Source organism: Ochotona curzoniae, unplaced genomic scaffold (genome assembly GCF_017591425.1).
Source record: "Ochotona curzoniae isolate NIBS_2020 unplaced genomic scaffold, NIBS_Ocur_1.0 patch35, whole genome shotgun sequence".
In the NCBI taxonomy this organism is placed as follows: Eukaryota; Metazoa; Chordata; class Mammalia; order Lagomorpha; family Ochotonidae; genus Ochotona; species Ochotona curzoniae.
In genome coordinates, this window is record NW_024466917.1 from 97,294 (window position 1) to 108,800 (window position 11,507).

Here is an 11,507-nt window from a genome sequence, read left to right on the forward strand (position 1 = left end):
CTGAGTCCCATCACGGCCCCAGGGTTGGCATCCTTTACAAAGGGAGGGTGCGGGCATTCCACCATGAAAGCAAACTCTGCCAAGGCTATGGAGCCGGCTCACCCGCCCAAGCCCATAAAGTGAAAATTGCCCCAACCCATCTGCATAACCAAGCCCCTCCAAACACGGAGCATAAATAGGAGTGGGGCGCACAAGAGTGCATGTCCGAGTTTCCAGGAGGCATCCAGCACTTCAATCCAGTCCTCTGGCACTTAAGTTCCAAAACAGTATGACCTGCGGATCAGGATTCTGCGGCCGCACCTTCAGCTGCGCCTCGGCCTGCGGACCCCGGCCCGGACGCTGCTGCATCACCGCCGCCCCCTACCGCGGCATCTCCTGCTACCGCGGCCTCACCGGGGGCTTCGGCAGCCACAGCGTGTGCGGGGGCTTCCGCGCCGGCTCCTGTGGGCGCAGCTTCGGCTACCGCTCAGGCGGCGTGTGCGGGCCCAGCGCGCCCTGCATCACCACAGTGTCTGTCAATGAGAGCCTGCTGACGCCCCTCAACCTGGAGATCGACCCCAACGCGCAGTGCGTCAAGCATGAGGAGAAGGAGCAGATCAAGTGTCTCAACAGCAAGTTCGCTGCCTTCATCGACAAGGTCGGTGTCCTGGAGCGCGCCCTGCCTGCGCCCACACTCTGTGCCCAGGCAGACCTGGGGACTGGGAGTGGTCATGGGCCGACCAGTCTTGGGCTTCCTGAGATGCCAGACTGATGGAAGAGGCAGGCACGGGCACTAGAGACCCAGACAGCCTCAGCTCCAGTTCTGAGAGGCAGAGCCTGCAGAGGGAGCATGTGGCCAGTTGGCAGTGACAGGACCACAGCTGCCACGCTGAGGCCAGAGAGTGAGGCCTGTGTCCTCTGTGGTCCAGCTGTGAGAAGCAGTGGGAGTGGAGGGAGGGGCTGCGGTAGCTGAGCTCCCCCGGAGAAGGCCTGTGACACCACCTCCTCGGACCCCTTCTCAAGATGACGTGCTGTGCTCTGCTGTGCATCAGGGCACACAGTTGCCTGGCTGCTGCCTCAGCAGGCTTCAGAGGATGAGGCTGGCCTGGGATGTGGCACCTGCCACCTGCCACCTGCCACCCAGAGCCACCAGCTGGGACCCAGCAGCTCACCTGAGGATGGGAGCAGCCATATGCCAGCACCTTGTTCTCATTCCCTATGTCTGGGAAAACCCAGGCATGGACCTGGAGCAGGAGATGAGGATGTCTTCTGGTCCCTCTCCCCAGTGTGGACTCCAGGTCAGAGCTGGCTCTGAGGTGCCAGGAGCCAGCTGACACCTCCACTTCCCCCGTCTTTCTCCCTCCCTGGCAGGTGCGCTTCCTGGAGCAGCAGAACAAGCTCCTGGAGACCAAGCTGCAGTTCTTCCAGAACCGCAAGTGCTGTGAGAGCAACCTGGAGCCTCTGTTTGAGGGCTACATCGAGACGCTGCGGCGGGAGGCCGAGTGTGTGGAGGCCGACAGTGGGCGGCTGTCCTCAGAGCTCAACCATGTGCAGGAGGTGCTGGAGGGCTACAAGAAGAAGTGAGTGTGGCCCAGCAGCATGGCAGGTTGTGCCTGGGCCTATGTGAAGGGCTGCTGGATTGGGCAGCATGGAGCCAGGTCCAGACAGAGGCAGTGTCCATCTCCCCAGGTGGACAGATGGCCACTGAGACCATGAGGATGGTCTCAGATTGAGCTGGGGCTGACACTCAGATGTCAGATCAGGGTGCTGCTGTGAGCGAGGGACCATGTCCACTCCCTGCTTGGGCCAGGGCAGAGTCCTAGCCATGTTGGAGCAGCTTCAGGCTGGGAGACTGTGGTATCCCTGTGCAAATCACAGTGGAGCCTCCGACATGGCCCTCCAAGGCCAGGCTCCCCTGGAACACTCAGATGCCCTGCTGGTGTGTGTGTGTGTGTGTGTGTGTGTGTGTGTGTGTGTGTGTGTGTTGGTGGGAGGGGGGTGTTGTGGCCTCATCTGCCTCAACAGGAGGGATCTGGGAGCGCCACCCGCTCTGACCCCTTCCCTCTGTGTCTCAGGTACGAGGAGGAGGTTTCCCTGAGAGCCACGGCTGAGAATGAGTTTGTAGCCCTGAAGAAGGTGAGGACCTTGGGACAGGGAGCTGTGTGGATGGAACAGAACCAGGAGTGACCAAGTGTCCTCTTGGAGGACCATGGGATGGAGAGGTTGGCGAGGCAGGTTGGAAGCCAACCAGGGCAGGTTTCCTGGAGAGTTGAGGACAGAAAGGAGAGGTGGATGGATGGCCAAGATGTTTCAGGACAGGGTGACAGATGAGGAACCCTCTCCAGTCACTGTTGGATCTGTGCTTACAGCGGGGGGCGGGTGGGGGAGGGAGGAGGCTTCTGGGTGCACCCAGGGAGGTGTCAACACAAAGAGACATCTTGGAGACAGGGAACTGGGGAACCTCATCCTGGTAGGCCATCCTGGGTCAGGACATGGGTCTGAGGGGCGTGACCAGCAGGATCCCTCTGACCATTCCCCTCCCACCTTTCAGGACGTGGACTGCGCCTACCTGCGCAGGTCAGACCTGGAGGCCAACGTGGAGGCCCTGACCGAGGAGATCGACTTCCTGAGGCAGCTGTATGAGGAGGTGAGGGCCGTGGGCCTGACAGCGAGCAGGCAGGGCGCCTAGAAGGGAGAGCTTGGGCTGGGGCTGTGGGCTGGGCCTTGGAGACTGTGTGAGGACAGACCATGTACCTCTGTGTGAGAGCTGGGCATGCTGCACCACAAGAGTAGGCTGTGATCCCAATCAGCTCCTGCCTGCCTCTATCCTACCCCCTGCAGGAGATCCGCGTCCTCCATGCCCACATCTCAGACACCTCGGTTGTGGTCAAGATGGACAACAGCCGGGACCTCAACATGGACTGCGTCATCGCTGAGATCAAGGCTCAGTATGACGACATTGCCACCCGCAGCCGGGCTGAGGCTGAGTCCTGGTACCGCAGCAAGGTGAGCAGCACAGGATGTGACAGTGGGAGGGACAAGGAGAAAGGCTGGGGTTCTGGTCCCTGAGGAGGCTGATGGCCTTCAGCAGGGCAGGGCTGCTGTGCATCAGTGTACCTGCTGAGTGTGTGGGTGAGTGCTCCTGCTGAGTGTGTGGGTGAGTGCACCTACTGAGTGTGTGGGTGAGTGCACCTGCTGAGTGTGTGGGTGCACCTGCTGAGTGTGTGGGTGCACCTGCTTCATATGGGTGTACCTGCTGAGCGCTGTTCCTTCTGAGTCACCCTGGCAATGTGCTGAGCCTTGGGGACTCCTGCTCTTCCCCTCAGTGCGAGGAGATGAAGGCCACGGTGATCCGGCATGGGGAGACCCTGCGCCGCACCAAGGAGGAGATCAACGAGCTGAACCGCATGATCCAGAGGCTGACGGCCGAGGTGGAGAACGCCAAGTGCCAGGTAAGGCTCAGTGTGTGCCAGGCCAGAGTGATGGGCCCACCCCAGTGTCACACAGGACACCTGCCCTAGGGGAGTCCATTGTGTTGTCTGGCCAGTTTGCAGGACTGGAGTCCCAGTTCCTAATCACTCAGGGGCCTGGGTGGTGGGTGTCCCTGGCCAAGTGGGGGAGCCTGGACCCATGTAGGACAGAAGGGAGAGTCCCAGGGGACAGAACCTACCCTGTTCTCTCCTGGGTCCCCAGAACACCAAGCTGGAGGCTGCTGTGAGCCAGTCTGAGCAGCAGGGCGAGGCGGCCCTGAGCGACGCCCGCTGCAAGCTGGCAGGGCTGGAGGAGGCCCTGCAGAAGGCCAAGCAGGACATGGCCTGCCTGCTCAAGGAGTACCAGGAGGTGATGAACTCCAAGCTGGGCCTGGACATCGAGATTGCCACCTACCGCCGCCTGCTGGAAGGCGAGGAGCAGAGGTGAGGTTCAAGCTAGTCTAGCCCACAGCCAGTGTCCCCTAACCTCAATACATTCCCACCCCTGTATGTGCCTGAGCCTTGACCAGTGTTCTGTCCTGGCACATTTTAGAACTGTCATCTCTCCTTTGATACATGGTTGGGTTAAGGGGAGACTTCTCTCTCTCTCTCTCTCTCTCTCTCTCTCGCTCTCGCTCTCTCTCTCAATCCTTGATAGTAGATCCCAGGCGAGGCTGGGTACTGTCACTCAGTCTTGCATCCCTCCTTGTCCCACAGGCTCTGCGAAGGCGTTGGGGCTGTGAATGTCTGTGAGTATTCTCCCCATGGGTGAACAGGGTTTCTGCCTCCCTTCTTAGACAGGCTATAGTCGGGAAGAAGGGGCCCCAGTCAGAGCTAAACTGAAAGCTGAGCTGGCCGTTTAGCTGGAGTAATTTGGCATCGGAAAGGACGACTGTAGCCCTGTGTCTACATGAGCTTGAATAGTCCATAATATGCTGCTGACTACCCAGAGTTCAGACATGGGCAGAGCATCTGGCAAGGCTCAGATAGCTGTCGGGAGCTGGGACTACCAGTGAGGGGCACAGTGACTGGCAAGGGGTCTGGGCGGCTGGCTGCAAGGGGTGGGGCGGGCTGTGCGCTGCTATTCTGATGTCTTCTTCCATGTTTGGCAGGTGTCAGCAGCTCCCGAGGTGGGGTCGTATGCGGGGACCTGTGTGTGTCCGGCTCCCGGCCAGTTACAGGCAGCGTGTGCAGTGCCCCCTGCACCGGGAACGTGGCCGTGAGCACCGGCCTGTGTGCACCCTGCGGCCAGCTCAACACCTCCTGCGGAGGCACTTCCAGCTGCCGAAAATGTTAGGCGCTGTCTAGCTCCAAGGCCCCGGCACCTTACCTGCTTGGCTCTGCGCTGGCTCCTTCCTGCCTCAGTTGGCCCCCCTCTAGTGCTTTGAAAGGTCCCTCATACTCTGGCCTCTCATTTTCCTGAGCTCCCTTCCCTCGGGGGCTCCCCACTAGGAAATCCTCTGACTGAGGCGTGCATAGGAAGGGGGTACAGGGGCAGAGTACAGCAGGAACTGGACCTAGGGGACTCCCATGGACCTGCCAGCCTTTCCCTCCTTCTGTCCCATCCATCTATGTCTTCATCTGTGCCTTCCCCAATAAATCAATGGCGTTAACCTAGGCACGTCTGCATTCGCCTTGTCTCGTCAGACGGGGTTTGGGCTTTGTGTCCAAAGTCACATGGAACAGACAGGCCCAGGGATTGGCTCGTTACCTCTCAGGTTTGGCCAGCAGTGCTGGACCCTCCCCCCCACAGGTTGCAATTTCATCCACACACCCTTCAACACACATCCTGCAGGTGGAGAAAGCAGCGCTCAAGGCGTCCTCTTGGCTGAGTGCCTTGCTGTATCCTGGCTCATCGCTGCCCTCCGGCCAGCACTCAGGCCTGTCTGTAAGCTAAGGGTAATGAAAATTGCCTTCTCCAAAGCTTAAGCAAACATGACTCACTGCTTTGATGGGAAGACGCGTGCCTGAGTCATTTATTGGGATGCTTCAAGGGCTGAATATGTCAATGTCATCTAAAGTTTCCAAAAGCCTTTGACAAGGCCTACTTTCTTCTTCTTCTTTTTTTTTTTTTTTAATGGAGTCACTTTGAGGCTTGGGGACCTACCATATTAACCAATAGCACCTCAAAGACAGAAAACAGCGCATAGCAATGTAGTGACATGACTTGCCCCGAGAGGCAAGGGCACGGGTCCAGACTGGGTGTTCCCGCCTGGCTCAGAGACCTTAAACAGCACTCTCAGCTTCTCTGTGCCTGTCCGCACAGGGAAGAGGACGGCAAGGGCTCCTGGCTTGGAGGCCAAGGGGGACTCAGCAGCTGTGTAATACACTCAGTGTCTGCCACCGAACCAGCGCTGCTTGTCTCTGTCATTAGAGAACGCAAGCGCAGGGGGAGATGGAGGTGTCACCCAAGGATCTGGAGCTCCTCGGTCCTGAAGCTCATGAGGGTCTTACTGGATGTCAGCTGAGCTGTGGGCCATGTGAAGCCCCCAACATGCATCTTGACAGCAGAGTAAATCTGCAAACATCCAGAACCATGAAACAGAGTGGGAATGGAGGTGCCCCACTCCCACCCATCTTGAGAGACCAGAAGTAGGTGCTGTGACAAGAGTCAGGCTCTGGGGGGATGGTGCAAAAATGCTGCAATGGCTCAACTGGCTAATTCTCCCCTAGTAAATATTTAGATCCCATAGGGGTACTGGTTCATGTCCCGGCTGCTCCTCTTCCCATTCACTACCTGTGGCCTGCGAAAACAGTGGAGGTTATCTCAAAGCCTTAGGACCCTGATCAACTAGGAAATCTGGATGAACTCAGCTCTGACCACTGTGGCCATTTGGGGAGTAAACCAGCAGATGGAAGACCTTTCTTTGTGCGTCCTTCTCTTTGTAAATCTGCCTTCTAATAAAAGTTTTTAAAATATTTAAGAAAAAGACTCAGACTCTTACAGAAATCAAACCCTTATAAAGAATCGAACCAAGGTCTGCCAGCCATCCCTGATGGAATTCTGAGCAGGACAGAACCTTGGAAAGTTTCAGAGGGTGTGATTGTCCTAAGCACACTCCCTACCCCCTTGTGCCATGTCACCACACAGCTGGAAGCAAGAGCTGCCCAGAGCCCAGTCCCGGCTGAAGCCCTGGCTCTGCCTGCGCATCACTGTCCAGCTCGTGAGCCAGTTGTAAGCACAGCCCTACTGGACTTGCCCTGGCCTCCAGTGGCCTCTCCATCCAGCCTCACAGACCTCACGGGCCCAGCCAACCATGACCCACGACATTTTCATTCTTTCCCTTTCCTCTTGAATTCTGACCCTGACTCTGCTTCCCACCCTGGCTGCATAGCCCTCACTTCTCTCCAGTTCCCATACCTGGACAGGCTCTTGTAGAGAGGGGCAAGGGTGAAATACAAGACAAAAATGAATACCACACTGTGTGGCTTTAGCCAGCCACCTCCCATCTCTAGATTTGAGTGCATTCATTAACAAAATAAAAGTAGGATTTGGATCTACAGATAAATCAACATCCGGGTGGCATTCAAACTATGCTGTGTGTGTGCTCTCTGCTCACCTGTTGGTTACTGAAGAAGAGAGATGTGGAAAGACGGAATCTTCCATATGCTGTTTCACTCCTCAAATGACTACAACAGCTAGGGATAGATTGGGTGGAAACCAGGAGCCAGGAACTGCATCTGGGTTTCTCGCGTGCATGACAGGGCCATCATTCACTGAGTTTCCCAGGTTGCATTAGCAGAGAGCTGAATCAGAGAAAGCAGCACTGTGGGGACTTGCACAGGCACTCGGAAATGTCAGCGCCCCTAGTGGCAACTCACTGCTCTGCACCAGTGTCCCCCAGAGTGTTCGTTGTGCGTTCGTTGCTCAGTGTGTAAAAGTGGCTAGGGCTGGAGCAATATGCTTGATTCCAGGGACATGCCGTGTGTGTGTGTGCACTTCTTTCCCATATGCACGATTAGACATGTGAACGTGTGTGCTACAGAGGGGCATCTCTGGCCCCATGAGTGTCCTTGTGTGCAGGGATCACAGATGGAGAAGACAGCTCATGTGACAGTAGTGATGGGCAGGTGCTCTGTCCACCTGGGGAGGTGTCCTCTGGCACCTGCTTACCCCTTATCTTCCTGGCCTACTCCCACTGTCACTCCAGCTGGGACACAGAGGGGCCAGCGGGCCTTCAACTTTGGAGCGCCTTCCCTAAAGAACTCTTGGAGGTAAACTTTCAGCAGTGTTCCTGGATCTCGCGCTGTGTCTGACATCCTTCGCAAGCAGCCTCTTTCATCCTCAAACAACCCTACAACAGGTCCTGTTCTGGTTTGCAGCTAAATGTGGGCTCTGAGAGACAAAGAAGGGAGGACACCCGAAGACAAGACATGCACTCCACCCTTTCAGATCTGGGGAAAGGCAGAACTGGGGCCCAGACAGGAGTGAGGACCTTGGCCAAGGTCAGAATGAGATTGGGAAGAAAATCCAGGCTTTTGCTTCTTTATTCCAGGTTGGTCAGCTTGTGGTCCAGCAACTGGAGTAGTGGCCAGGAAGGATCTCTTTCCCACTCTGCCATGGGCTTGGCTGAAATGTACAAATAACCAGGAAGAAAAAGGACTCAACTCCTCCCAGAGGAAGCCAGACCCCTCAGGGCTGTAAAGACCCCCACTCATTCACATCGGTCATGTCTCCCAATCTGGCAGGCCCTAGGGACGCGTGGATGAGACAGCCACCCCCTGTCCTTAGGGGGTACAGACAGAGCCAAGAACACAGCCAAGGCAGCAGTCAGCAGGTTCAAAGGCAGGGACGAGTGAGGCAGGCTTGGTGCGCCAGCAGCTGGCTCTGACTCCTTGGGCCCACCTTCCACTCAGAAAGAACGGCTGAGCCGGTGGTCATCCTGTTCCCTTCAGAAGTCTCCCAGATGCACACAGCTTATAAATGGCTGATTCGTGACTGTACAGAGAAATGCCAGCCAAGGCTCTCCCACCCTGACCTGGAATGTGGTCCCGTGGCCAGGGAAGCTTCTCTGATGGTTAGTCCCAAAACCACAGACAGACACTGGTGGTGATGCATATGACCCTGGCCTAGCAAAGCGACTCCAGGCTGACCCTCACATCCGCTGGGGAATCTCCCAAACTGACAGCAGGCAAGCCCCGATTGGGGGCTAGGGGAGGAGTTTGCACAGGAAAGCATGGGTCACGTGCCCTTGGTGCTACAGGATGCGGGATGGACACCCTAACTCCTGCCTGCCTGAGAGTGCTGGGTGGCAGCTCTGCCCACACTACCCACAGAGGAGTCGGGAGGTGCCACCTTGAACCAGAGCAGCAGCGGTCCATCACCTCCCAGTGGAACACAGCACCCACAGAGCAGTATGAATCCAGGAGAGGGGGGACCACTGGTAGGCAGTGTGTTGGGAACCGGGGCTGTTGTGATGATATTTACGTTGTAGGTGAAGGTTGGCATTGATCACCTGCAGCTGAGGCGAGCCAGCTGGAGGCAGTGCCTCCTTGTCCCTCGGGTGAGTGGCCGCCTGCCAGCCAAGTTTCGGTCCCATTCCTCCTGCGTGACAGGGTTCTGTTGACGCAGGCAGGGGGCCTCTGGGATACCTGTTTGCCAGGTGGGGAAGCAGGACAGCAAACGCAGACACTCTGGCACTAGAACACCTTAAAAGGTAAAGGCACAGCCTCTGGCCAATGACACACCTCACCGCACCCAGGGACACACAAGGCAGGAGCCATTGTTCTCAAGGTGCATGGGTGATGTCATCCTTTGCGCAACAGAAAAGAATGTGAGCTCTCCCGACAGCCTGGTGGAGAAACAACTTTTCTGGGGCTCATTTCACTCCCCAGAACAGGTCCACCTTTTGCCCCCTAACATCCAACATCCTTGCAAAACCCAAGCCACACTCTAGATGTGGAAACAGGAGAAGGGGTCAGCCCCTGTGGCAGCCTCCCTGTAAGCCACTGCCCTGCAGCTATGGCTTGGATGTCACTGGGGATGCTAGACGTCCCTCCCAGGACTGTGTGTTGAAGGTGCGACAGTCCCCAAAGTCTAACATTACCACCACTAACAGGACAGAAGCTTACTCTCCCAGGGGGCTCTTGGGGTGACTGGATTAGATGGGGCTGCTAGGGTGCAGCCTCCATGACTGAGTCCCGGGAGTTCTGTAACAGACCACAGAGAGCCCTCCCCACCTAACCCCTCCCGGTTACCTGCACCTGTAGGAACACCATCACCAGACGAGCACTCAGACTGAGAACCACCAGAGATGGGAGCCAACACATTCTCCCTTTGCAAGCAGTTCATCTTAGGGACCTGCCCCACCCCTGAACCACACTGTGAAGCCAGAACTCAGGAGTCAGTGCCATTCCTTCCCAGAGTGCCAGGGGCACTAGGAGATGAGGGCCCTCAACCCATCCCTCTCTCTTTTCCTTTGGGTCTGTGTCCCCTGCTATGGCCCACACACCCTCCTGGGAGTTCTCAGCTGTCCAGTCCTTACTCACTACCACATCCCTGGGATCAGTGTCCACACAGGACCCCAGGAGGCTGCTGGGCAAGTGCTCATGAGCAGGAGAACTCATGAACAAATACAGTTCTCAGCCCCTCTGCCTGGAAAAGCTGCCTGTGGGCCCCAAGCTGGACTTGCGCAGCCCCCAGTCCTCACTTTCCCCAGGGCTCTTTGAACACTCCTCCCCCAACCACATCCTGGTTCTATAATATCAAATCACCATGAAATTACATCACCTGGCCCAGAGCAGGCTTGAGCTGGACTCCTGATATTGTACACACACACACACACCTCTGTCCCCCCTAACCCCCACATCCAACCAACTATATCTTTGCTCAAAAACCAGACAGCTCAGTGCCCCTGCACAACTGTTTATTGCAAATAAGAAAACCCTGGAGTAAAGGGGTAGCTGGTTCGAGAAGCTGGGTGCTGGGCCACAGGCCGTGTGTACCATCTGCACCAGCACCTAGCTATGTACTGCATCTAAGAACAGGCTTATGCTGCAGGACCCTAAATGCCCCGCTGGAGGGGATTCGGGAAAACAGGGAAAGGGGCGACTTAGCCCCGCGCGATGTAGGGGACGCGGTGTACTGGAGTTGCTTTTCTTCTGGGGAGGAGGAGTCAGCAACCAGAAAAATCAGCATTAAGCGACCAGCTAGTCTCCTGCACAGCCCGCAGAGCCACAGAGCGCGCAGCCGACGCCAGGGGCGCTCGTCTCCAGGACTCGGAGCCGCGGGTGGCGGTCAGGAGCAGGTGGATGTGCGGGCCGAGGCTGAGCTGGACCGCAGGGCCAGAGCACTGCTCCAGGCTCAGCCGAGAGCCGCCTGACAAGGACGAGGCACTCAAGTGCTCCCATTCATTCCCTGCCCCAGCACACGGGCACACGGACTGCTGAGCACACTATCCAGACCCACCGTGACACATCAACTAGACCACGCCCTCATCCCTCCATCCCCCCTCCCCCACGCCCTTTGCCTCTTATTTACTCACTATTGCTCTCTGCCCCAAATCCTAGAGGACTCCTGCAGGGAGAAGAAATAAGCCATGTAATGGTGTACCCCGCCTACAATAGCTCGCTCACTCTGCACCCCATGTCCCCCCACCTCCCATCCTCCACTGCCTCACCGGTGTTTCCTGCTGAGGCTAAAAGCCAGTCCTTGCCTGCTTCTCTAACCTGCCTTCCTCCTCGCGGGGGAGTTAGGCCCAGTGACAAGAAGATATGGATCCCAGGAGGGAATGAGTTGTCCAGGCTCCTTTCCACTGGCCCAGGGTGTAGGTTAAGCTGAGCCTTCTGGTTTGTTCATTAGACTCAGGTCCAGGAAAACAAACTTCTGCATCCCCAACTGGCCTTTTAGGGTTGACAAGGACGGGTGGGTTACCTTACAATCCCTGTGGTCATACCGGAAGCGCTTCCCCATCCTGCACCTCCAGCAGCTGGTAGTAAGTGGCAATCTCCAAGTCCTGTCCCAGCTGGCCGATCAGGGCTCCTTGCACTCAGGACGCCGTTGCACCCTGTCCTGCTTGGCCCACTGCCAGCCAGCTTGCCCTTGGCACTGCCTAAGGC

The 11,507-nt window shown here is 57.1% G+C and overlaps 1 protein-coding gene across 1 annotated transcript; it reads left to right on the forward strand.

The window, feature by feature from the left end:
* The first annotated feature begins 206 nt into the window (after nucleotides 1–206).
* LOC121167223 (keratin, type II cuticular Hb1) lies at nucleotides 207–4,746 on the forward strand. The gene is made up of 9 exons (XM_040996626.1): nucleotides 207–637; nucleotides 1,351–1,559; nucleotides 2,055–2,115; nucleotides 2,531–2,626; nucleotides 2,821–2,985; nucleotides 3,306–3,431; nucleotides 3,673–3,893; nucleotides 4,167–4,198; nucleotides 4,562–4,746. Exons 1-9 carry the CDS (start codon nucleotides 269–271, stop codon nucleotides 4,744–4,746), a joined length of 1,464 nt encoding a protein of 487 aa, XP_040852560.1. The 5' UTR covers nucleotides 207–268.
* The last annotated feature ends 6,761 nt before the right edge of the window (nucleotides 4,747–11,507 follow it).

Bases quoted from the DNA above. Each gene is read 5' to 3' on its own strand.
- LOC121167223 (XM_040996626.1), top strand. From the start codon at position 269: ATGACCTGCGGATCAGGATTCTGCGGCCGCACCTTCAGCTGCGCCTCG. The intron at 2,986-3,305 runs GTGAGCAGCACA...TCTTCCCCTCAG, and splicing joins AGTCCTGGTACCGCAGCAAG to TGCGAGGAGATGAAGGCCAC. The intron at 3,432-3,672 runs GTAAGGCTCAGT...CTGGGTCCCCAG, and splicing joins TGGAGAACGCCAAGTGCCAG to AACACCAAGCTGGAGGCTGC.